Below are 26,456 nucleotides of genomic sequence, written 5' to 3'. Positions count from 1 at the left end.
TTTCCAGCACAATACATTCTGGGAAGTTACTCTCCAAAATTAAAAAGTGAGTCATATAGTCAGTTCTCAAACTCTGGGCTTAACAAAACCCTATAGGTACAGGAGTCCCCCTTTATTCACGGGAGATACATTCTAAGACCCTCAGTGCATGCCTGAAACCAGAGAGTACTGAACCCTACATATACTGTTTTTTTCATACCTATACATACATACCTATGATAAGGCTTAATTATTACAAATCAGGCACAGTGAGAGATTAACAATGACAAAACAGAGCACTATAATGAAATACTGTAATAAAACATGTGAAACTGGTCTCTCTCCAAATACCTTATGTATTGCACTCATCCTTCCTCTTTTGGGTGAGATGTGAGGAGATAAAATCCCCATGTGATGAGATGAAGTGAGGTTAATAACGTAGGCATTGTGATGTAGCACGAGGCCACTACTGACCTTCCGACAACAGTCAGGAGGAGGCTCATGTGCCGTGGAACCCCAGTTAACCATGGGTAACTGAAACTCTGGAGGCAGAACCATGGGTACCACTGTGTATGTAAGTGTTAACTTCTCACAAATGAACTCCCACGTACTCTTTCCATGTCAGTATGTGTGGCCTTATGCATTTTTTTTTTAACAACTGCAATGTACAGGATTTCCATAATTTATCTAATTCTTTATTGATGAGTATTTAGGCAATTTCCAATTTTTCACTATTAAACGGAACAATGCTTCGTGCAAATCCTTGTGTACGTAAACTTTGTACATTTGTGCGGATAAATTCCTAAGAATTGGAGTCGTGAAGTCAATGGAACTACAATACATATTTTGACAGTCATTCATAAACTGTCCTCCAAATATCAATTTACATTCCTGTCAATCCTTCTTAATACTTTTATAAACACCAACAACTGTGGCAATACTATCAATTTTATACTGATAATTGATATTTTCCAATGTGATAGTAAAAAGTTTTAATTTGTGTATCTTTCGTAAGAAAAGTTAAGCATCCTGGAGTGGGGAAGTTCTTTCTAGGCAGGACAGGAAACTCAGATGTCAGAAATAAAAAGCCTGAAAAATGCAACTTTTGTGAGCTGCTTGCTAGGCCCTTTGTCTATTTTTTTCCACTGGGTTAGGTTTCCTTTCTAACTGATTTAAAGAAGTATTTTCAAGTTTAGGGATTTTGTGCACTTGCCATATGTGTTACAAATCTTTTTTCCAAGTTTGTTGTCTTTTTGAATGGTATTTTGTACCATGCAAATTACAGAATAAAAATATCCTTTGGCTTATTTGTTTGGGGCTATGTCTAGAAAAGCCTTCCCTATTTCAAGATCACAAATATATTACTCAAGTAGCTTCTTTTTAGATTCTTATGGTTAATTTTTTTATATTTAAATCTTTGATCCATCTGGAGTTTATTTTGGAACAAGGAGAGAAGTAGGAACCTCTATTTATTTTATTATAAGCGGCTGGTTGGCTGTTCCAATACCTTTTATTAAATTAACCCTGCCATCTTTACCATAAGCCCATTCTTATCGGGGTCTAATTCTGTTCTCCATTACACTGCATTGATGTGTTCGCTAAGGAGGCTTTATAACACATTTTAATATTTGGGAGGCAAGTCCTCCCCCAATATTACTTTTTTTTTCCCCCTGAATTTCCAATGATTCTCAATATCTTATTCTGCCAAATGAAATTTAGAGTAGTTTTGACTGGTTCTAAAGGAAATTCTGTTTAGATTTGGACTGCATTCAATTTGTACATTAATTCAGAAAGAGCTGGCATTTTTACAGTGTTGTGTCTTCTCACCCAAAAACAAGGTGTTTCATTTAATTATTTTAGTTTCTTTACAGGTTTTATAGGATTTTTTCAAGTAGTTTCTGAAAACTTTCTAAGTATATTCAGAGACACTGTGCAACCCAACCCCAGGGGGCAACGTCCACACTGCTGTCAATGAGACTAAAGACCCCCAGTCGTCTGTATGATGGGTACGAGCAACTGTAAGGTTAGTCCTGTATTTTATAGTGTCATTGTGAGTGATAGGAGTTTTGTCATATTTAACAATGATGAGTTTAAATAGAACTTGTTATATCTAAATTTGTTACTATTTTCACATGACAAAGTTTGCATATTAATTTTATAACCTGCTACCCTGTTACACTTATTGTTTAATAAGAGATTTTCAGTTGCTCCTCTTAGGTTTTCCAATATATAGTCCTAGATAAATTATGGTAATTTCATTTTGAACTTTTTCCTAGTGCACTGGCTAGCACATTCAGCACAATAATAATGGAATCATGAGGAGAACTCATGTCATGTCTTTTGACTTTAAGTCCAATGCTCTTTTTTGGGTCCATATTCTATCCACTAAACAGTCCTGAGCACCAATTACCTTTCATGATCTTTTCTTACCCCAACAAGCAGATCTAGAGCTGCAATATTCAGTTGATAATTCTTATGCAAAATTCTCCAGCAAATTCAATATTCTATCCTACTAAATCGAAACGTGACTCTTAAAGATTATTCTCCAAGAATATGTTTTGGTTTGGGGGGGATGGGGGGCTTTGCAGAGAAGAAAATAGACTGAGCTAGGGCTAAGGCGGTGACTGAAAAATGCGCATGCTAAATAGGTATTTACTTGAAAGCGAAATACATAAAGCAAGGGGCTGAACTACCCCCTGCCCCACCGCCAACAGAAACTAGAAGCAGAACTATCTGAAAGTACAAGTGACGTGACCCTAAAGCAAAGTTTCACCTCAGGGGTAAGGTATGAGAAAAAGCACGAACGGGCACGTTTTCAAGTATGTGAACTGCAATCATGTGTAGCTAACAATCTAGTGAGATGAGACAGCCATGTAACAAATGTCATAACAAAGTTAAGTATTAACGTGAGTGCTAAAAGTTAGAGAATGTTTCTCAAAGGCGAGTCATTCACTTGGCAACTATGTAGAATACCTCTTGAATGCCAGTACCCAACCTAGAAACAAAATGCTGAATGAAAAGAAGGGATCCCTGTTCTCAGAGAGCTTAAAGTCCACAGGCAGAGGTGGATGTTACTTAAATACACAAGTCTCGCAAAGGAGATAACAAAGCTGAGGAGATACAAGGTGGCATAACCCAGAGCTGGGGTGTCAGCCAAAGCCCTTCTGAGAAAGCAGCCTTCCAGCTGGAATCTGAGGGATAACCAGGCAGAGTACAGGGCACAGCAGGCAGAGGCAATCCGCTGGGTAAGGTTTAAAGGACGAGGCAGCAGTCTGGCCCTTCTGATGAACACAGGTAAAAGGGACTCTAGACTGTGCAAAGGCACAGAAGCGCAGGCGTGACAGGTATGAGGAACTACAAGTACCACACCTCGGTAAGGGAACATGCAGAAACAGAAACACCAGGAAGAGAAAGAAAAAACCCCACAAAGATATCAGCAAGGAGGAAGAGGAGAAAACTAGAACTTCAACTCAGTACATGTTGAGCATTTACGATGTGCCTCATGATACAATAGGGGATTCTTCCAGTTCTAAAGAGTAAAGACTGGGTCCTCCTGTTAGTAAACTCTGTCTAACTGGGTTCATAACAGAAACATTCTTCTTTGAAGATAATATTTCAGAGAACACTCCCTACCCCATCCTAGACTAGATCTTTTCAGTATCGTAAACTGTATTTCTACTTTCCCAAACAGTAACTACTAAAATGGAATCTGAATTGTTAACAAACGCATCTTCCTTTCTGTCACAGGCCCCCAACTGCTACGTCACTGAAATCTGTGACTAGAATCACTCAGCTTTACTGGGTCCGTCTCAACAGTCCCAAAATGTCGACAAGAGGTCTCCAGGGGGGTGACTGAGAAGTACATCTTAATCATGTATAAGCGGCATGTTAATTTTTTCTCTTCACATAGAGTATACCCACTTCTTTTTTTGCCCCAAACCTCCTTTTCTCTCTTTCCTGCTTGAGGTTCTCAGAAAAAGTCAGAAACTATAAATGAGGTTATTAAACTCGAATGTCCTTGCTCTAATCTCTAAAGAGATAAAATCCACAATGTTTACTGGGCTGCTTGGAAAGTCTGTAACTGAACCTCTAACTGGAAAAGCTTCACAATGAAAAACAAAGCTCCACAAGTTCTAGCTACAAAAAGCGATGTCCTAATTTGGGTGCAGTGCTAAGAATACTCTAAGTAATAATCCCACTGGTTCTATGCCTGGGAGTAACAGAATGTCACAGCCTCCTGACAAACGATGCTTTCGTTTTCTTCCTAGATTTCTTCTTTTATCGCTACGCTATAGAATTTCTTTTATTCCTACGGGATGGAACCCAATTTGAGTCTTATCCCCAGGGTCTAAGACAATTACAACAGCACACGTGGAGCCTTGTTTATGAGGGGATGGGAGACAGCCGTGGATCTTTTAAGGCTGGGGCTGGAGACGGGTGATAGAGGTGTTTCCAATCGGAGAAACACCCCTGCCAAACTCTCAGGCAGAACAGACCCCCAGGCCCTCTTTGCTGCTACTGTTTTTGCTCAGCTTAACAGTTTACGCTGCACGGAAGGAGGCAGTGGAGCAGTGCAGTGGGAGAGCTTGTCCGGGAGACAGGGTAAGACACTGCAGGAGGGTGGCATCCGGAGGAGATAAGAGGGACTGAGTACAAGAACATGTGGAGAAATTCGTTTTGGAAAGAGATACTTCTTCCTTTGATCCTTGAAGAGAAGAGCAATAGATTCAGATAGAGATAAAAATGCAGGTTGAACTTGGAAACTGAGGGAGGTTCATGCCTTATGGCAGACCTTCTCAAACTTTCTGGGTATTCAGAACCCTAATAGCTCTGTTTCTTAGATGTTCAAACAATCTAGAAGTATTTGTTTCTAGTGATGTAGCAGTTTGAAAAAGCGGGCACTGTATAGTCTGTTCTGGTTTTAGTTTAACAGCACATACAATTCACCCGTTTATGAAGTGTATAAATCAGTGGTTTTTAGTATATTCAGGATTGTGCCGCTATCACCTCAGACAGTACTGACACACTGGGGAGCCTGGGTGGCTCAGTCGGTTAAGCATCTGACTTCGGCTCACATCATGATCTCGTGGTTTGTGGGTTCAAGCCCTGCAACTAGCTGTGCGGACAGCTCGTAGCCTGGAGCCTGCTTCGGATTCTGTGTCTCCCTCTCTCTCTGCCCCTTCCCTGCTGTCTCTCAAAAAGCAAACATTAAAAAAAAAGTAGAACGTTTTCATCACCCCAAAAAGGAACCCCATACCCATTACCAGTCACTCTTTCTCCCTCACCCTCCCCTCCTCTAGACAACCACTAACCCATTTTCTGTCTCTATGGACATTTCATATAAATGGAATCATGGCTATCTCTGCCTTCTTTCGCTCGGCATGCTTTTTCAAGGTTTGTCCATGTTACAGCATGCATCAGTATTTTATTCCTTCTTATGGCTGAATGCTTTGTTGCGTGGATATACCACATTTTGTTTATACGGTCATCGGTTAGTGGACATTTGCTTTTTGGCTATTATAGCTAATGCTTCAACAAATACTCGTGTACAAGTTTTTGTGTGGACGTGTTTTCACTTCTCTTGGGTATATACCTAAGAGTGGGATTGCTGGGTCATATGGCAAACTTTTGAGGAATGCCAGACTATTTTCTAAGGTGCCTGCACTGTTTTTACATTGCTACCAGCAGTATCTGAGGCTTTGAATCTCTCCACATATTTACCGCTTTTTATTATGTGTCTTTTTAACTATCACAGTGGATGCAAAGTGGGATCAGACTGTGGTTTCTATTTGCATTTCTGTTGAGTGATGTTGAGTATCTTTTCATGTTTATGAATGGCTTACTGGCCATTTGTAGATCTTTGGAGAAATATTCAGGTCCTTTGTCCATTTTAAAATTAGATTATTTGCTCTCTGAATTGTAGGAAATCTATGCATACAAATACCTTATCAGATACATGGTTTGCAAATATTTTCTCCCAGTCTGTGGGTTTTTTCTTTAAAAAAAATTTTTTTTAAATATTTATTTTTGAGAGAGAGAGGCAGAGCCGAAGTGGAGAAGGGGGCAGAGAGAAAGGGAGACAGAGAATCCGAAGCAGACTCCAGACTCTGAGCTGTCAGCACAGAGCTGGATGTGGGGCTCAAACTCATGAACTGTGAGATCATGACCTGAACCGAAGTCAGACACTTAACTGACTGAGCCACTCAGGTGCCCCTAGTTTTTCTAGTTTTGAGTTAAAAGAAAAAAAAAATACATGTTTGCTCCACTTGAATTGCTATTCTTCCCCTTTTAGTACAGTTTAGAAACTAGTATGTTGTTATTTTATTCCAAGATGTTTCTCTTATGAGACCTGAATTCAAATTTTATTTCTGCTAGCTACCTAGCTCTACGGTAGTAACTTGGACGAGTCATTTCATTACTCTCTCAGTTTTCATACTTGTAAGAAGAGGATAAATAGTACCTACTTTATAAGGTTATGCATGAAAATGACAGCATGTATAAATACTTAGCATAATGCCCAGACTCCCACAAAATGGGATTTGAAGACTTTAAAAGATCTTTGAAAAGCACTTTTATTTCAAGGTATGTGTGAAATATTAAGTACTGTATTACTTCATGATGATTACTGAATAAAGAATAAGATGCTTTGTGCAAGATCAATTTATATCAAATCATGTCATAATTTAGTAATCCTGACTGTGTCAGTTTTACCATTCTGCAAATCTGAGGCTTTAGAAAGTAAGCTGGTATGTGAAGGATACTATGTTAAGTGATGTTTTCCAAATTTGTTTTCAAGTCCCATAATGGTCTTACAAGAAAATACCGAGTCATAATGTAGTAAGACAGTAAGTTCAACCAGTAAGATACATTGGAGACTGGGTACTTTACATGAGTCAGTAAAGGGTTAAATGTGGTTCCTAAAGACACCTGTGCATGCTTATTTCTTTTTAAAGAGTCACTGTGGCAACCACTCATTCTCCTCAAAGTTTAATTTTTTAAAATGTTTATTTATTTTGGGGCGCCTGGGTGGCGCAGTCGGTTGAGCGTCCGACTTCAGCCAGGTCACGATCTCGCGGTCCGTGAGTTCGAGCCCCGCGTCGGGCTCCGGGCTGATGGCTCGGAGCCTGGAGCCTGTTTCCGATTCTGTGTCTCCCTCTCTCTCTGCCCCTCCCCCGTTCATGCTCTGTCTCTCTCTGTCCCAAAAATAAATAAACGTTGAAAAAAAAAATTTAAAAAAAAAATAAAAATAAAATGTTTATTTATTTTTGAGACACAGAGCGTAAGTGGGGGAGGGGCAGAGAGAGGGGGAGACACAGAATCTGAAACAGGCTCCAGGCTCCGAGCTGTCCGCACAGAGCCCAACGCAGGGCTCGAACCCATGAACAGCGAGATCGTGACCTGAAGTCGGACACTTAACTGACTGAGCCGCCCAGGCGCCCCTTCTCATTCTCCTCAAAGTTTAAAAAACAAACATGCTTTTCAGAATTTTCATGGATTAAATCTCTGAATCTGAAAAACAATGACACATTGGACCTGAAGTGAATATTCTGTCTGTATTAAGTTGCATGCACCTGCGCACACACACAAAAGCCATGCTTTAAGACATCCACAAATATTCCTCCTCTTCCTCCACACCCACCGTACCTCCAGGTCTGTCCCAATGTTCACACTCACTGTCTTGGTGATGGGACCCAGGCTTTAAATACCACCTTTCAGCTAATGACTGCCAAATGCATGCCAGCAGCTCAGACTTGTCTCCACACTTGATTATTCAATTGCCTCCTAGACACTTCCCTCAAATGCTTAGCAGACATACCCAACACGTCCAAAATTGAACTCCTGAGCTTCTGCTACAAACCTGCCCCTCTAATCTTCTCATTTCAGTTCATGGCATTTCCACTCTCCGGTTGCTTATGTTTACCTTGGAGTCATTCTGGACTCCTTCCATTTCTTCCACGGATCCCATCTGCTCTGTTGGGAAATCCTACTGGCTTTACCTTCAGAATCTACCTAGGATCCTCTAATCTCTCCGAATCTCAACTGCTATCATCCCTAGTCCAAGCTTCCAGTGTCCTTGGCCTGGATTACTACAATTAGACTCCAAAGTGACCTCCCCCTTCCAGTCTTGCTTCCCTTGGTCTAAGCAAATGGATTTTTTTTTTTTTTTTTTTTTTAAGAGACAGTGAGAGCGAGCATGCACACGCTCAGAGAAGGGGCAGAGAGAGAGGGAGAATCCCAAGCAGACTCCGTGCTGTCAGCACAAAGCCTGACGTGGGCTTGAACTCACAAACCGTGAGATCATGACCTGAGCTGAAGTTGGACGACCAACCGACTGAGCCACCCAGGTGCCCCTGTGGCTTTTAGGCTTGGAAAGGCTTGACGATGAGACTTAACTAGTTCTTGAAGAACAGAGTATGAAGAAGAAAGGAAGGGCTTTCTAAGCAAGAGAAAGAGCTATGGGTGAAGGCAGAAGTTTGACTGCAGTGGGGGAATTAATGTAATACTAAAAATAGGCTGTGAGTTGCGTGGTATATGGCTTAATATGGTTGGTGCAAGTCGCTGACACGAGAACATAACATCTAAAGCATTGTTTCAGGAAAATTTGGTAGCTGTTTATAAATGGAGAAAAGTTGAGAAAAAATGTAAAACTGGGAAATCATTCATGAAGCCGTTATATAATAATTCCAGTTTGAGGAAATGCAAAGGGAACCGACAAAGTTTCGGGAGGGAGGAATCTGAGGCACCAACCCATTCAGAAATGCCTGGCTTGAAAGTGAAAATGAGAAATGAACTTTATTTAGGTCAGGCCCACTTATATAAATCTGGGTGTTATTTATTGAATCCTTCAGCGTGTGTGGGGGAAACTACAAGAGGAAAAAAAATGCTAAGAATAGAGATTATCCAAAGGCTCTGAATGGGACAAAGGGGGACAGCCTATTATTACCGTGACAATAAAATGTCACATAAAACCTTATCGAATAAAACCTTATAGCATAAAACCTTAATCGAATACCTGAGGCATACAGGTATTATGATTAACTGAGGTTAACTGTGGTTAATTGAAGGCTAATGAGATTTTTCTGGTCTTAATTTTTGCTTGCCGAGTTTCTTTTTTCCCCTCTAAAAAGTATCATGTCTTATTCCCCCTCAAAAACTAGGGAACACAGCTGAATTATTTTTAGAGGATTCAGGATGTCCCCATCCCTCAAGGTGATCATCATAAATACATATTTTTAATACAAAATCAGTTACAGGAAATTGGGATAAATCCACGGTGACCACAGTGCTTATCCTGGTATTTTAAAAGACTCTTGACATTTATTTGCCTTTCAGAGAAAGGCAGATAATATCAAAACAATTACAACCCAAACTTTCAGCTATTTTAGGGGTCTCTTATTAAACAAGCAGGATTTTGCTCCAGTGTTTTTTTTTTTGCCAACACGTACGAAGGACACAGGATGTTAGTGTCAAATGCATTATTACATCATGGCAGTTTCCACTGCCATCGCCTTGCGTTGTAACAGATGCTTGCGATTTAGGCTCTTTTACTGCAGAACGTCCCTTCATGCACTAATTTTGCGACCCTCCAGTTCTGATTTGAATTTAAAGAAACACTTCATTCTTGGTGTACCAAATGTTGGCTTCCGACCCCCCGGAATTCTCCCGGGAAGTTTCTGTCGCTTTAGAAACTTTCATATCCCAGCGCAACATGCCAAGAAACGCAGGTATACGGCAGCGACCGTGGAAGGCTCCCCACGTGTGCCTGCCCTCCCACATCCGGGCCTCGCACGGTGTGTGCACACAACCACGCCGGGGTCACAATCTCGCAGATCCCACTTGAGCCTTTTTTGTTTTCCTTTTTAATCAATGGTCTTTAACTTTCTTAAAAGCTATCGAGCAAGTCAAGTGGCTCCGGCTTCGATTCGGTCCCTGGCTCGGGAAGCCCCTGCCCGGCCCGGCCCTCCCCTCCCCCTGTTCTCTAAACACCCGCTGAAGACAAACTCCAGAAACAGAAGTGTCTACACAACCTCTTCTCCTTAAAATTAGCCAGTGCTCTCCACAGGCAGGTACCCAGATACCGGCCTTGCAAATACACCCGCGGCGCGTACGCCCGCCCAGGGCGCTCTCCCCCTGCCCGCCTAAAGGAAGGTGGGGAAGCGGGAAACCGAGCCACCGCAGTACCTTCTCGGAAACTGACTCCGGGAGGTGCACAGGGGCGTCCCGGGGGCCGTGCGGGGAGCCGAGGGCAGGCCCTGGGGGAAGGGCCCCCCCAGCCTCGGGGCGTCCCCGCACCCCCCCCCCCCCACCCCGGCCAGAGAGTCGGGGCTCCCGCGCCTTGCTCCCGGCACCCCACGCGCGGAGCCCGCCTGGGGCGGCGGCCGCGGCGGCTCCCTCCCTCCGCTCCCCCGGGCCCCGGGTCCCCTCAGGGCATGGCCGGAGGCGGCTGAGGAGGTCGCCCCAGTTCACCTCGGCGCTCCGGCCGCAGCCCCGCCGCGGCATCGGCTTACCGGCTCAGCCCCGGGGGGAGGCGGAGGGGGCGGCGGAAGCGGCGGCACGGCTAGCACGACCTCCAGTCCTAGCCTCCCTCACCTGCGCGACAGCGGAACTGGCCGGGGGCCTAGCCCGGGGGAGGGACCTCCGGACGCCCTGGCGCGCCGAGCGCGCCAGGTGAGCACGCCTGCGCAGTCCGGCCGTAAACAAGCCCGCCCCTGCCCCTCGGCCGGCCTCCGCGGGGCCGGCTCGCGGGTGGGAGGGGCCAGGAGGAAGAGGCGGGGGAGGGGGGGTAAAGAGCGAGAGCCCAGCACGGCGCCTGCGCGGTGGGCGTGATCCGGGCACTTAGGGCAGGATGAACGCTGCTTTCCAAGATGGCGACGGAGGGAGGAGGGAAGGAGATGAACGAGATTAAGACCCAATTCACCACTCGGGAAGGTCTGTACAAGCTGCTGCCGCACTCGGAGTACAGCCGGCCCAACCGGGTGCCCTTCAACTCGCAGGGATCCAACCCCGTCCGCGTCTCCTTCGTAAACCTCAACGACCAGTCTGGCAACGGCGACCGCCTCTGCTTCAATGTGGGCCGGGAGCTCTACTTCTATATCTACAAGGGGGTCCGCAAGGTACCGACCCGGGCGTCACCGGGGCCCGCCAGGGGCGTGGGCGGAGGCCAGGAGCAGGGCGGTGACAGCGGGGCCCAGGGTGACCGATAGGGGTGGCGGTCGCTCTTACTTTTGAGTGGGCCGGTAACTCCACTGGGGTGCTCCTGAGGAAGGGGGATTCACGAATAAGGAAGGTGGTGTTTCAGAGGGGTGGGGGCGGCGGAAAGGGGCCGTGGGGCACGGGGTTCCGCCTGGGAGGCCCCAGAAGGGGACAGTTGCTTTCTCTCTGGCAGGGTCCGTCAGGCTCTGACACTGCCAGGGAGCGGGCCTGCGAGTCCCCGGAAGAGGTGGGGTGGCCGTCTTGTCTGCTTAGGCTGCCTCGCCTCCCGGGAGTTGTGTGTGTCGCTCTGGGCTAGAGAATGGGGGCGCGGGGCGGCTGGGGAAGGTCTGGAAGGCGGAATCCGGGCGGCAGCGGAGGGCTTGAGACTAGGTCGGAAAGGACCTGCTCGGCACTAAGGGCTACTCCACCTGCTACCGACCGCACTGACACTTCCTAGGAGCCTCTGCTGGTGTTAAGACTCTTTCCGAAAACATCAGAAGGAGGACGGCTGTCACTTTCTCCGCCGGGGCGCCTTCTCCCGAGAGATTGTTAAAGAGGGTCATCTTGGCCCTTATGGTATGGGAAGGACTGAGTACTACAGTTGGGAGGTCGAAATGATGTTTTCATGAACCAGGCTGGTTCATGGGTGTTCTGTGTGAGCGTGCCCAGATTGTTCTTGTCCAGCAAGTCAGACTATGTCCCAAAGAGGGAGGGATATGCCTTAAAAGCTACTTTACAAGAATCACTTTTTTTCTTGACGGGTGACTTCACATTAATTTTGTGAAGCATGTAATCATCCTTTAAAAAGATCTCTTCAAAAGGAGCAACTTTATTAGAGCCTTTCCTTTATTGGCTGTGTTCTCACTGAGAACTGCTTACCTTTGAGATTTGTGGTCTTTGACTTGACTTTTGGGAGAATAAGGACACTGATGCGTCCCACAGCACGTAGGCATGGATAAAGGTGATAACAGGTTAATTTTTAAGTGTTTGGTTAGTGTGAAAGCAAATCGTACACACTGAAGAGTGGACGTTCTCTAGGATGTAATGTATCCAGAAGCAGTAAGTTTGCTTGGTTTCTCAAGACCTAAGGAGGGTGGTGTCCTGTTGTAGCAAGTTTTCTCATTTGGCCAGGGTGCATCTTTTCGGTTAGCGTTTGTGATGGGTTCTACTGTGTTTGAGGTTTGGTATTACTGCAGGTAAATCGCTTGACTTCATTTTTTCTCTTTTGGAATTGAGAAAGCGTCAAGTAGTTAGTAGTCTAGGAGCTAAACTTTTAGGCTTGCTCTCAACTTTTTTGCTGACTTGTTGGGTGACCTTGGATGAGTTCTTTAACTTCTGTCCGCACCTCTTTAAAAAGAGAACATGGCAGTACTCACATTGTAATTTATACTATAACTGTAATGAACTTTAAAGCCTGAAACCCTCAGCAGGTGTAAAATATAGTTAAAATAAGCATTACGAGTAATGTCACAGGCACCTGGGTGGCTCAGTTGGTTGAGTGTCTGACTTGAGCTCAGGTCATGATCTCATGGCTCATGAGTTTGAGCCGCACGTCGGGCCAGAGCCTGCTTGGAATTCTCTCTCTTCCTCTCTGGCCTGCCCCTGTGTGCTCGCGCGCTCTCTCTCTCTCTCTGTCTCTCTCTCTCTCTGAGTAAATAAATAATCAATGTTTTTGGTTTTGTTTTTTTTTTTAAAGTAACTGTCAAATGGGAAGCTGCTATCTTGACATTGATACTAGGACTGAAAGGATCAACTTTTTCTGTGGAAATAAGTTTAGAATTTTAAGTTACTAAAATTCATGTAAAATTTTAAAAATGCTTAACCGCTGAATTTACCAGCAATTACTAGTGTCAATGTTACCTTTTTTTTTTTTCTTTTTCTTTTTCTTTGAAGTGTATTCTTTCTGAAGCATTCTGGTGGCAAACCTTATCTGGATCTGGTGGCTGTGGTTTGCATCATCAGAACAGCTCTCTTGCTTGAAAGTATCATAGTTGTGTTCTCTTAGCTGGATGCTATTCGATGAAGGTTAAAACTAGGAGAGCTTTCCAAGGTGTAATTTTTAAAAAAATGTTTTTTATGTTTATTTATTTTTGGGAGAGAGAGAGAGACAGAGCATGAGCAGGGGAGGAGCAGAGAGAGAGGGAGACACAGAATCTGAAACAGGCTCCAGGCTCTGAGCTGTCAGCACAGAGCCTGACATGGGGCTTGAACTCACCATGAGATCATGACCTGAGCTGAAGTCGGACACTTCACCAACTGAACCACCCGGGTGCCCCAAGGTTTAATTTTTTTTTTTTTAATGTTTGTTTATTTTTGATAGAGCACGCAAATGGAGGAGGGACAGAGAGAGAGAGGGAGACACAGAATCTGAAGCAAGCTGTAGGCTCCAAGCTGTCAGCACAGAGCCGACACGGGGCTCGAACTCACAAACCACCAGATCATGACCTGAGCTGAAGTTAGACCCTTAACCAACTAAGCCACCCGGGCGCCCCTAGGAGAGCTTTTCAAAACCACACCCCAAAATTATTTTAAATAAGACAAATCTTAAACATGTAGATTTGCCTCTAGCTGCATAATTTATGTGAGCTCTATGACTTTTTGTGAAATTTAATTTTCATGCAGTAACATAGCATTATATGGTGGACATTTCGATTCTCTTCTAGTCATCATGATTTTCTAAAACTGTTTTCCATGAATGCGTTTGCATTTACTTACTGTTATTTCTGAGTGTGTGATTGTTTTTGAGATTGTCTTTTCTGATTTTTTAAATTAAAAAAATTTTTTTATATTGAGAGAGCATGCGGTGCATGTGCAAGGGGGGGCGGGAAGAGAGAGAGAGGGAAGGGGGAGAGAGAGAGAGAGAGAGAGAGAGAGAGAGAGAGAATATCTTAAGCAGACTCCATGCTTGGTCCCTTGAGGGACTTGTTCCCACAACTCTGGGATCATGACCTGAACAGAAATCAAGAGTCAGATGCTCAACCGACTGAGCCACCCAGGCATCCCTGTCTTTTCTGATTTTAAAATAGAGCAGATAATTTCCTAGTCAGATAGGAGTTATAACTCTGTTCTTACATTTGGTCATTTTGACTGTTTTTATTCATTTTTTTTAAATTGGGGCTTACAAAGTTTTACAACAATTAGTCGGATCATTCGGAAGGTCTAATTTGGAAACATACATTCGGCTTAAATCTGCATGTGAAATAAGTGGAAAATAGATCTTTGAATACTTAAATCACGAGCTGTGTGCTGCCATTCCTAAAAGGAAGTATGGAGTTGTGGGGGAATGGAGTGGATGACGAGGTCATCTCAAATCTGAACTGAGGAGTGTATTCTTGGCCCTTTAAATAGATTTACAGGTCAGTTTGTAGAGCTAAACGGGACCTTCAGCTTTTGCAGTCTCACCCTCTCTGAGGAAGCCAAGGCTAGAGAGGGAGTGCAAACCTGTGTTACAGTTTTGTTTTTTTTCTTTCTCATGGTCAGGAAGATGAAGCATAGCTGAATCTAAAGAACTGTCGTAGTGAGAAGGGACCGATCAAGCTTTTTGATCACACGGATGCCATGGCCTCCGAGCACTGCAAGATCTACCCCAGCATTTTGCCATGTATTATCTCTTCGAATCTTGATAGCAATCCTGTGAGGTACAAGAAAGCGTCTTCTTTTTGCAGTTGAAGTTTGCAGTGGAGTTCTTGTGTATGGAGACGTAGTTTTGTGAAGTTATTTTGCTTAACTGAAGATAATGTGAGCACTGATTTAATCCTGACGCTAATCATCTCAACAAAGATTTGAGGGACTACTATGATGATAATTATTCTAGATGGGGGATCTGCAGTAGAGCAAGACCCTGCCCCTCTCCAAAGAATTGTCAACTACTGGCCTTTACACCTTTTTATTGAGTGCTGGCCTTCCCTTTTTTTCTTTTCTTTTTTTTAAGAGATGGTTTTATAAAGATGCCGAAGGTAGCTGGGCTTATTGGACCAACCCTTTCATTTTATGAGATCCAATTTTACATAAATATGAATGGCAACCATTCAGATCTCAGTTTAGACATCACTTCCATAGCATATCCTGCTTTGAATTCCCAGGCTGGATCAGTTTTCCTTATTACATGTTCTCATAACATCCTGAACTTTGCCTTTCTAGCACTTTTCTCAATTTGTAATTCTCTGGGTTATAATCTGTCTCTCTATAAACAAAGCTCTCTCAGAAGAGAGATCTTGTCTTTTCTGCTTTCACTGTTTTCCTAGTGCCCAGCACGGTGTCCACCATAAAGTAGGCTCTAACTATTTATTTGTTGAGTGAATGACTGAATAAAATATCTATGTCCATCTGTGCCATACTTTAAAAAAGATTTTTACAAGCTAAAAAGCCTATTTAATTTTGGGCTCCCAAATGGGTATTTTTAGTGGCTGACATCTTTTTTTTCTTTTTTTTTTTTTTTTTAAGCTTATGTATTTATTTTGAGAGAGAGAAAATGAGCAAGGAAGGTACAGAGAGAGACAGAGAGGGTGGGGGGGGGCACTGGAGGAGGGGGAATCCCCAGTAGGCTCCACACTCAACGCAGAGCCCAACGTGGGGCTCAATCTCACGACCATGAGATTATGACCTGAACTGATATCAAGAATAGACGCTTAACTGACTAAGCCACCCAGGCGCCTCGTGGCTCACAGTTTAAAAAAGACATTCAAAATTATTGTTAGTAGGTAACAAATTTAGCTTTCTTACAACTGGGAAATTGTGTAGCAAGAGACCATGAAGTAATGGAAAGTAACCAAATGACACAGATTACTTTTGATCTACTTCTGTCAAACCACATTACCTAACAAATCTACGTACTAACAGACAACTTGTAAAAACTATACTCAGAACTACTTAACATTCAAATCAAAGAGACTTACTTTTCCCCTCCTATCTTAAGATTCCAGGCCACAAATGTGCTGCCCAAAAGTGTTACTGAAGCAATTCCTACAATGGGGGGGGGGGGGGGGGGGGGGAGGGGAGAAGAGTAGAATTGGATGGCTTTCAAGGTCTTTTCAACTCTGAAGGTTGTAGGAGTCTGCGTTCCATAGTTTTTTAATGAAAATAAATGCATCTTTTTATTGGGAAGATGTCTTCATGTCTTGGAATCATTGTCTACTTCTTTAATGAGAATTGAGGAGTGTGGGGTGTGTTGTGAAAGCAAGTTGAACACGTTGTGATTCTAGGTGTTTATGCTAGAAAAGTACTCACTGTGTAGATGTGAAGCTTTGGCCACAAGAGTCATTTAATAACAGCTAGAATATTTTCAGAGCGAGAGTTGTCCAGGAGTGCAATGGGTTGGCTTGGGAGAGAATGGGCATTCTGTGTGGGAGATAGTCTGTCTCTTTCTCAAAGACTGTAGGAGCACCTGTTGGTGACTGAGGGATTCATGCTCTGTGTGGGAGGGTGAGCTAGAAGCCTTTTAAAGGTTTTTTCCACAGACTAGTTTTAGATACTGGACTGCTCCAGAGAAGGTCATGTTCACACCCTTCCCTCCATTTGTAATTTTCACATCTCTCTGCTCTCTCCATTTCTAGTTTAGAAAGAGGCTTAGGAGACCAAAGCTTTTTATATCAAATTTACTTTGAGAAGTGTTGCGCTTAATTTAGTGGGGCACATGTGAAATTGGAAACCGTAGTTTTTTTCCCCATCAAGGGCTACTTAATGTCTTCTGAAATATTGATACTTATTTGACTATCAAATCTTATATACTGAAGGGAAGCATCTTAATTTGTCTCTTAGAACAGGCTAGAGAAACTTTCATATGATTCTTTGGTTCTGTTGACCTTGAAGAAGAGGATGATGATGAGATTTTTGAAAGACAGAATGGGTGGATATGACCGATGGTAAGCAGCTCTCAGAATGTGTCCTAGAGACCCATGAGATAGTCATGAGTGTCATTGTTTTAGTAAATAGTTGTGGGGCACGCTTAGCAGATAGGAGGTGCTCCTCTAGATGCTGGGTTTAGACAAAGTCTCTGCCCTTAAGAAACTTGTCACCTATGTTTATTATCATTGAATTAATCTAGTGACTTCATTTATGTAAGTATTTATTGTGCTTTGGTAGAAAACTTGAGCAAGAATCAAAACAGTGGATTTTATCACTGACTAGTTTGGCTATATGCCTAAGAACCTTGTTTTAAAAATAAATGTGAAGATTTTTGTAATCTGATATCTTAGAGAACAATTTTATTTATATTTCAGTGAGATTAGTTTGTGAAGAAATATGAAATGTGGCCCTATTTGGTTATGTAGGAATAAACTTCAAAAGCAGAAATAACTTCAGTTGGTAGACATTCCCTGTTTTAATTTTCAGGAGATTTTATTTTCATTTGTTTATTTAAATGTTTACTTTCAAGAGAGAGAAAGAGAGCTAGCAGGGGAGGGGCAGAGCGAGAGAGGGAGACACAGAATCTGAAGCAGGCTCCAGGCTCCGAGCTGTCAGCACAGAGCCTGGAGGGGCTCAACCCCACCAGCTAGCTATGAGATCATGACCTGAGCTGAAGTCTGACGCTTAAGTGACTAAGCCACCCATGTGCCCCCCCCTTTTTAAATTTATTTTTTTAATTATTTTTTTTAATGTTTTTTACTTTTGAAGGAGAGAGAGACAGAGCATGAGTGGGGGAGGAACAGAGAGCACACGTGAGCGAGCGAGAGTGGGGGAGGGGCAGAGAGAGGGAGACAGAATCCCAAGCAAGGCTCCAGGCTCTGAGCTGTCAGCACAGAGCCCAACATGGGGCTCAAACTCACAAATTGGGAGATCATGACCTAAGCCAAAGTCGATTGCTTAACTGACTGAGCCATCCAGGCACCCCAGGACATTTTAAATTGTCAGTGACGAGTTACCTTATTCTCTGAAAATTTGGCATCTTTGTGTTGTTGTTTTTTTTTTTTTAAGATTTATTTATTTATTATTTTTTAAAGTTTATTTCTTTTGAGAGAGAGAGAGCCGGGGAGGAGCAGAGAGAGAGAGAATCCCAAGCAGGCTCTGTACTGTCAATGCAGAGCCTGAGATCATGACTTGAGCCAAAATCAGGGGTTGGATTGAGCCACATAGGTGCCCCGGCGTCTGTTTTTTTATAATACAGTGCAAGGTATGTCTGGCTTTGGAAAAAAATCCTCATTAATCAAGAGTTTATTGCAGACCTGTTATGTACAAGGTACTGGTGTCTGTTGCGGGTGTTGTGAAGGTGAAGGAAGACACTTCTGTCTGTGAGTGAGGAGCTTGTCTCTTTGTGCTGATAATTGGATTACAAAGTAGAAGGCTGTGCTGTGCACATGGTATAAGCAATGCAAATACCAAGTGGAGTTCAGGAGTAAAGGTGAGGTGGAGAAGTGTTTCTCTGCCTAGATGGAGAAGAATATTGGGTTGGATTTCAAACAGATGATTTGCCCTGAAGTGCATATAGATCGCATTTTTGTAAATTTTAAAACTTGCATCTTTGTAGTTGTAACTTCAGAAATGCTTCATCTTCATTTCTGATTGAGGTTGAGCTGGCGATCGCTCTTACCTTTTAGCATTTTTCTCAACTTCACAGCTCCTCTGCCAATTGGTAATTTGTAAATTGAGCCCTGTTTTGCATTCTCTTTTGTAATATGGATTTTTAAAAAGTAGGGTATATTGTACTAAAAACATGCCAAGTCAATCTCTGCTATGTTTTTATTTTGTAGCAGTAGGAAAATGTAGATCTTACAAGAAAGAGGCAAGATTTTGTAAGAAAGAAGCAGCCTAAGAAAGAAGCAAAATTAAGAAGGAACTTACAAGGTTTTTGTGTTTTACAAGTAAGAATAGGAATGTTTTCGCGTCTTCTCAAGCAGCCACATTGCAGATGAGCTCTGTGGCCTGGCTCAGTCTTTCCTTTGGTTGGTGCAGTCCGGCCTCACTGCTGCACTGCCCGTGTTTCCCTGCTCTACAGCAGAACTGGTACAGGTGCTCCTTCTCTTTACTTACTTTGATCTTCATTTCAGAGGCGCTGTCTTAATGTCTCATTTAACAAATATTTGAGTGGTTTTTTGTGAAAAGCAGTACACTAGACTATGGGAAATCAAAGAAGTAGGAGACAAGATCCCTGACCTTGAGAGGATTATCGTCCGACCAAGGAGATAAGATACACACTCATTCATTCTATCAAGATTTGAGTGGTTGCTCTGTGTTGTTGAGACTGAACCTCTGCCATCAAGGAGCTCACAGTCCAGTGGAATAGAAAATGACTTACTCATCCAGCTAACATGTATCGGACCTGTAGACCCAAAGACAAGTAAGACGTAGTCCTTGGCCTCAAGTGCCTACCATCCAGTGGTGAGATGGGCGAGTAAGTAGTGGTGAGACGTGCACACTATTCACCTATAAGTGCTGCCTAATCGGAGTAGAATTTAGGGGATGTATCAACCTAGATGGGCAAAAACTGTAACCGAATTCGAATGTGTCCTTCCGGTTGTGGATTTAGTCAGCAAATCACAGAGGCAATGTAACAGACTTGTGACTTTATCACCAGTGAAAATCACAGGTGTTTGCGTATCACATTATGGTTGTTGCAGGTGGATAGATGTCACAGTCATCACTACCTCGAAGTTACAGTGGTTAGTGGATCTGCACTAGAGCTTGTTACAATGTGACCTGAAGAAACTTTTATATAACTAACTGTTTAAAAAAATTTTTTTTAACGTTTATTTATTTTTGAGACAGAGAGAGACAGAGCATGAATGGGGGAGGGTCAGAGAGAGGGAGACACAGAATCTGAAACAGGCTCCAGGCTCTGAGCAGTCAGCACAGAGCCTGACGCAGGGCTCGAACCCACGGACAGTGAGATCGTGACCTGAGCTGAAGTCGGCCGTTTAACCGACTGAGCCACCCAGGCGCCCCTATAACTAACTGTTTTAATAATTGATCTCTTTTGTAATCTTTCGTATTTAAAAACATCATTGTGAGAGGAGTCCATAGCACAGAAAGCTTAAGCACCCTGGTTCTGATAAGTCTCAATTTACCTTTTCTTCTGTGTCACGTGGGATGGAATGTAAGCGTGACCGGTCTCTCCTGTCCTGTTAAGTAACACTTCTAGCTGTGTGAAGAGGCGTCTGTGGTACTTGGGGTGGCTTTTCACTCAGCAGTTGATTATCTAGGATTCTAAGTTGGCCATGTCTTGTGTTGTTTTTCTTTCTCTTCTGGATGATTCCTTTACTCTTGCTGCCCTAACTAGAGGGAGGAATACAAGAAGTACTTACAAGATTGAGTCTTGTAAGAGTGTTTCATTGGTTCAGATCATAGATGATTATGATACAGTGTTACAATGTGATATTTGTCTTAGTTGCAGTAGAAAGGGAGAGGCTTTAACAAGGTGATGTTTGAACTGAGTTCTGGGGGCACCTGGGTGGCTATGAAGTGTCCAACTTCAGCTTAGGTCATGATCTCTCAGCTTGTTAGTTCAAGCCCCACATCAGGTTCTGTGCTGACAGCTCATAGCCTGGAGCCTGCTTCGGTTTCTGTGTGTCCCTCTCTTTCTGCCCCATCTCCCCCCGCTGCCATAAATAAACATTAAAAAAAAAAAAAAGCTTTATGAACTGAATTCTGATAGGTGGGTGGGGTGAAGGGAGAAGGGATTCTAAACCAAGGCAACTAGAGACTCAAGGCCTGAGGATGTGGCATGACTCCTTGAAGAGTCACTGTGAGGGTTGAGGCTTTAGCAAGACCTGATTAGACCTGATTAGAGGACAGGATTATCTTCTTTCTTTTTTTTTTTTTAATTTTTTTAACGTTTTTATTTATTTTTGAGACAGAGACAGAGCATGAGCAGGGGAGGGGCAGAGAGAGAGGGAGACACAGAATCCGAAGCAGGCTCCAGGCTCCCAGCTGTCAGCACAGAGCCCGACGTGGGGATCGAACTCACGGACTGTGACATCATGACCTGAGCCGAAGTCGGACGCTCAACTGACTGAGCCACCCAGGCACCCCAATTATTTTCTTTCTTGACGATCATCCAAATGTTGGCTATATCCTAGCTTCTGGAACTCTTAGTATGATTTTTAAAATGATTTTTTTTAACGTGTATTCTTTCTTTTGGTACTACTTCTGAGGTAACGTACTACATTAGTATCTGGTCCTCCTGTGGGACTCCTAGCACACTGTCGTTTCGGAACTCGGGTCATCGGATTGTATCAACCCCATCCCTCATTGGACCCTCATCGCTTCCCATCATATCTCAGAGATTTTGGCTCCTGCTACACTGCCACTCTCTCCAGCAGACTCCTGTCTTAAATGCTGTGGCTAGTCATTATAACCCCCTCGCACTCACTGTCCGTTCTAACCCGGACTCAATCAACGCCGACAGCAAAAGGGAAGAAAAGGCCTTTTCTGGCCCCCGCCCACTTGGTACCTGTCCTTTGCCTCCGGGAGCTACTGCCCCAATTTCTCAACTACTTCTTAAAGCCAAGCTCCTCTAGTTGGCAGCTTGGACAGCCTCAGAGTGTGGTGCACAGACCAGCACCATCCGTGTCATCACCTGGGAGCCTCTGGGAAGTACAGAATTAGGCCTCATGCCAGACTTACTGAACCAAACTCTGCATTCCTAGAGGGTCTCCGGGTAGTTCGTGTGCTCACTGAAGTTGGAGAGACATTGGCGTTTACTGGCTTCCTTTAGTTCTCAGATTATTGTACCTTCTTGCCATCTATTTCAAGTGTATAATTCAGTGATTTTTAGTGAATCTACCAAGCTGCACAACGGTTACCACAGTCCAGTTTTAGAACATGAGGGATTGTTTTTAAATTTAATTTTGTGTAAGTTTCAGTTAATGCTAGATGAATAGATTCTAAAGATCTGCTCTACAGCAGGGCCTATGGTTAACAACATGGTATTGTGCCCTGCAGAATTTAAGAGGGTAGATCTAATGTTAAGTGTTCTTACCACAAAAACAAAAATGAAGGGACATGAGGAAACTTTGGGAGGTGTTGGGCGTGTCTGTTACCTTGGTTATGGTGATGGTATCATGGGTGTGTGCATCTGTCTAAACTCAAACTGTATATATTTAATATGTGCAATTCCTTGTATGTTAATTATACTTCAATAAATCTATTAGAAAAAATTTAATTTTATGTTTTAATTACGGAGGACTTTTATGTGCTTCCAACATCAAAACTACAACAGTTTCTGTTCAGAGATGCTTAGCTTCCATTTCTGTTCTCCCTGCAAAGCTCTCTCCCTCTGCCTATAATCATTGTATTTGTTTTTGACTCATCCTTCTGTTGCTGTAAGAATAAGATGACATTTGAGGAGAGAAGAAATTGAGGGAGCACACTATGGTATTTTGTGTCTCAGTTTTTTCCACTTAATTATATATATATTGGAGAGCTTACCATATTTGTAAATAGAGGGCTTCTTCACTCTTTTTTTATAATTGCTTTTTATTCTGTGCTATGGATACATATCACTATCTTTTTTTAATTATTGTTATTACAAATAACGCTGCAGTAAATAACTTTGCATGTATATTATTTTGCACGTAGGCAGGTATATTAACAAGATGTATTTCCAGAGGAGGTACTGCTGGGGCAGAGGGTTGATGCCTACATATTAAAGTTTTTTTTTTAATATTTATTATTTATTTTTGAGAGAGACAGAGGGCAAGAGGGGAGGGTTAGAGAGGGAGACACAGAATCTGAAGCAGGTTTCAGGCTCCGGACTGTTAGCACAGAGCCTGGTGCGGGGCTCAAACTCAGGAACCTTGAGATCATGACCTGAGCCAAAGTCGGATGCTTTGTGCACCGACTGAGCCACCCAGGCGCCCCCTTATGCATTTTTGACATGTATCATCAAATCACCGTCCCCAGGGAGGGGTTGTATCATTTTGTACTCCCACATGAGAATACCTGTTTTACCATAGCCTCACCAACAGGGCATGTTGTCGAACTTGCATTTGATCTGATAGGGGAGAAATTTGTATTGTTTTTGTTTTTCCCATGTGATGAGAGTGCTTGAGCATCTTTCTATATATTAAGAATTGAATGTATTTCTTTTTCTACAGACTGTCTCATATCCCTTGCTCATGTTTCTGTTTGGTTGTTGGGTATCTTAAGTTTTTAAAAAAGGAGTTCTTTATGTATATTAGGGAGATTAGCCCTTTGTGATATGAATTACAGATGTTTTTTCTTTCATTTGTCATCGGTCTTGTAACTTTGCTTAGGGGTGAGTGTGTGTGTATTTGTTTTTACCTTGAATAATTTTCATCCTTTTTGTGGTTAAATTTGTAAATTTTTATAGATAAACTAGTCCTCCAAAGTTTGAAGATGAGGGAAGAGATTTACATTTTAATATTTGAGAATTCGGTTTAACAAAGACTTTTGTAGGAGCAAGAGATAAACATTGAAATGTGCTGTAACAGGAGCTGGTGGATGGTGATTTGCTGGTAGTTTTTGTGACTTTATATACTTCAAATATGTTAGGTATGATTTGGTTTACGAGTAACAGGAAACCCAGCTCCAACAAGGTGTTTCGACTTTAAAGGGGATGCATTGGCTTATGTTGAAAATTCTAGGGGTGAGGTGGGCTTCAGGTGCCAGCTCAGTTTGGCTGAGACTCTCTTGGTTCTGCTTTCCACTTTGTGTCCGCCTGGCCTAAGTGGCAAAACGGTGGTAGAGGTCCAGGCTTCACATTTATTTCTGTAACACATGGTCCAGAACGAGAGCCAGTATCCAGGATGAGAGTGAACAGGTCTTCTAGTCATTTTCTCAGGAGAGTGAGAAAGATTGTTTCGTTGAAGCCGCTGGCAAACCTCCTCTTTGACCTTTTGCCCCAGACTGGATTACCAGCCCATTCCCTTGGCCAGGGAGGTATGTACCGAGTGACTTCTGGCAAGGAGATTGGATTCTCTCATACCCTGATTTCCCTGGAGCCCACTCTGGAGCTGCGAGTAGATACCAGACAGGAGAATAGATCTACACATAGGTACTGGGTAGGCAACCAAGAGGTGCAAACTACACTGAGCGTCTCACACCGGCTCAGGTGTCAGGGACCCAGATGTAACAGATTTTTCCTTGAGCTCCTGGTGAGATGCAGGAACACAATGGGGAAGGCAACGCACTGCAGTTGGAGGATGGCCGGGCTGCGTTGTACTCCTGCGCAGTTGAGAAACCCCCTTCCTAGGGGCAGCCAGGGGGCTCAATCGTTAAGCATCCGCCTTGATTTCTGCTCAAGTCATGATCTCACGGTTCGTGGGTTCGAGCCCTGCATCAGGCTCTGTACTGAGAGCATGAAGCCTGCTTGGGATTCTCTCCCTCTCTCTGCTCCCCCCCCCGCCAAAATAAATAAACATTAAAAAAAAAAAAAAAGAAACCTCTCTTTCCTTTGCTCTTGCTGTTTGACTGCTATGAATGCCCTTCCACTTTTTCATACAGTTTGGAATTTTTTGTTTGAATCTCTGTCTCCCCCACTGGATTGTGCAATCTTGAGGGCAGAAGACATCTTATTCACCCATATCCATCACAGAGCCTGTACATAATAGGCACATTGTGTCGATTTTAAATGAACGAATTCGTTGAGATTGTAGTCCTCTGAGGATTTATTTGAGTAAATGAGATGATCTTTTAAAATCCCTGTCACAAGCCAAATATGATCGCTGTTAGTTACCAAAGCTCGCAGAGGCCGGATTGCCGACTCCTTTTGCTTTTGTTGAGAGGCTCCTTAGAAATTAGTCCCAACCTCGAATCTTGTGCTGTTCCTCTGGGCTTTTCCAAGAGGAGGCTGTGGCTAGAGCTTTGATCATCTGGAGCTAGCTTTGTTTGGAAGCCGCATCTTCCTTGTGCTCGTGTCCCAAGCAGAATTGCTGCTCATGCTGTCCCTTGCTGTCCCTTCTCCTTCTTCCCACTTAATCATGGGAAACTGTACAACTCCTGACATCGTGCTTTTCTTTCCTCCGGATCTTGGAGCAGGTGTGCGTGTGCTAGCAGGACCGAGGTCGGGATTAGCTCAGCTTGCTCCGAAAGTGGGGCGCAGGTAGAGCCGGAAAGGCAGAGTCCTGACTGCTGCACGGTCCATTTGCCACTCCTGGTGTCCCTCCGAAGGCTCTGCCCTTTAGACTCTTCTGCTTTTCTCCTTCTTCCTCGTGGCCGCCTCTGCTCGTTGAAGTCTTTAGTCCCTGCCTCCCAGCCTTCCTTCCCACTCCGGTCCTGGCGTCCTCTGGGGAGGTTTTGTGTCCGCTGCACAGCGCCTGGGGCACCTTGGCTTCCTCATCCACCCCCAGCCACCACCTCTAGTCCACCTGGGGCACGGACTTCCATAGTGGTGCCCCAGGTCTTAGTGGGGGCTGAATGGGCTTCAGCCCTAAGTTAGTAGTTCAGTTAGAAACATTGTCCTGCTCCAGTGTGACCTTGGCTCCCGCTTTATTATTTTTTTTATTTTTATTTTTTTTACTATTTCTTTTAAAGAAACTTCTTAAAAAGTTTATTTAGAGAGTGCATGAGTATGAGTGGGAGAGGGGCAGAGAGAGAGAGAGAGAGAGAGAGAGAGAGAGAGAGAGAGAGAATATCCCAAACAGGCTTCATGCTGTCGGCACAGAGCCCGATGGGGGGGGGGGGGGGAGGGGGAAGCTCAATCCCACAAACAGTGAGATCATGACCTGAGCCAAAATCAAGTCAGACACCCAACCAACTGAGCCACCCAGGTGCCCTGTCTTTCTCCCTTTTTGACCCACGCCTCTCTGGCCATTCACTACTTCATCCCCTTTGCCAGTTTTTTCTTCCCCACCTACCTCACCTTGAACTGGGCCCTGTTCGCTTTTCCTTGCTCTCTCCTATTCTAAGTCTCTCTGTTTTCTAAAATTGTTTATGCCTTTTCTCCCCCTTCCCCAAAGGAAAACGTGCTTACTGCAGTAAATTAGTCCAGTGAGTATTCCCTTGAAAGCATGGATCCAGCTGTTGGCACAGGTATGTGCTCTGGCAAAGCTCCTTCTCTGTCACCATCAGCTCCAGATCCCAGACCTTCCTTCTTGATGGTGACTTTTGCCAGTTCCTTCTCCTGTTCCTGTTGCCTTTCGTTGTCTGGACCGTCTGTTGGCGATTGTGGACGTGGCCACGACTGGGTTGGAAGTGTGCTCCCCTCCTCTGCAGAGCTGTGACCTGCTCTGGGGCCCAGGCACTAGCTGGGCTTTGCCCTCTTGTTCGTATTTTAATTCTTCCCAGAACAGAGTTACAAGAGTCTGTCAACTAAGATTTTGTTTCAAATACTCAGCTACTGTTTGTGAATCTGTTGTAATCTGTATTTCCTGTCTGCTTTCTTTAGGTTT

General features: G+C 43.7%; 1 protein-coding gene and 3 long non-coding RNA genes across 14 annotated transcripts in view; 2 read left to right on the top strand and 2 right to left on the bottom strand.

Annotated features, from left to right (window-relative positions):
• The window catches only part of LOC147579678 (uncharacterized), a 35,725-nt gene extending 25,039 nt beyond the window's left edge, over positions 1-10,686 (bottom strand). For 3 of the 5 annotated variants that reach the window (XR_015252011.1, XR_015252007.1, XR_015252010.1), the window contains exon 1: positions 10,488-10,684. This is a non-coding gene — a long non-coding RNA (uncharacterized LOC147579678). Of the gene's footprint in view, positions 1-10,487 lie in introns of all 5 variants that reach the window. The other 2 variants (XR_015252008.1, XR_015252009.1) reach the window with 2 other exon arrangements.
• Positions 471-3,992, top strand: LOC147579680 (uncharacterized). Of its 2 annotated transcripts, none has more exons than XR_015252012.1 (3): positions 471-599; positions 1,851-2,002; positions 3,727-3,992. It is a non-coding gene; the product is annotated as an uncharacterized LOC147579680 (long non-coding RNA). The 2 variants fall into 2 exon arrangements; XR_015252013.1 differs by having other exon boundaries at positions 476-603.
• On the bottom strand, positions 7,227-9,215 carry LOC147579679 (uncharacterized). The gene is made up of 2 exons (XR_015252014.1): positions 7,796-9,215; positions 7,227-7,488 (listed from the first exon to the last, which is right to left on the bottom strand). It is a non-coding gene; the product is annotated as an uncharacterized LOC147579679 (long non-coding RNA).
• Positions 10,687-10,791: 105 nt separating the features above from the next.
• WDR20 (WD repeat domain 20) overlaps positions 10,792-26,456 on the top strand; it is a 64,384-nt gene continuing 48,719 nt past the window's right edge. Inside the window, exon 1 of one of the 6 annotated variants that reach the window (XM_086708772.1) lies at positions 10,792-11,093. In XM_086708772.1, the coding sequence (XP_086564898.1) occupies positions 10,845-11,093 (249 nt within the window). In that variant the 5' untranslated portion in view covers positions 10,792-10,844. Of the gene's footprint in view, positions 11,094-14,669; positions 14,811-26,456 lie in introns of those variants that run through there. The other 5 variants (XM_086708770.1, XM_086708771.1, XM_086708778.1 and 2 more) reach the window with 5 other exon arrangements.

The sequence above is a fragment of the Puma concolor genome, chromosome B3 (assembly GCF_028749965.1).
Source record: "Puma concolor isolate L17-30 chromosome B3, mPumCon1.1.hap2, whole genome shotgun sequence".
In the NCBI taxonomy this organism is placed as follows: Eukaryota; Metazoa; Chordata; class Mammalia; order Carnivora; family Felidae; genus Puma; species Puma concolor.
Note: the sequence above shows the minus strand (reverse complement) of the source record. Positions and strands in the feature narration are given on the sequence as shown.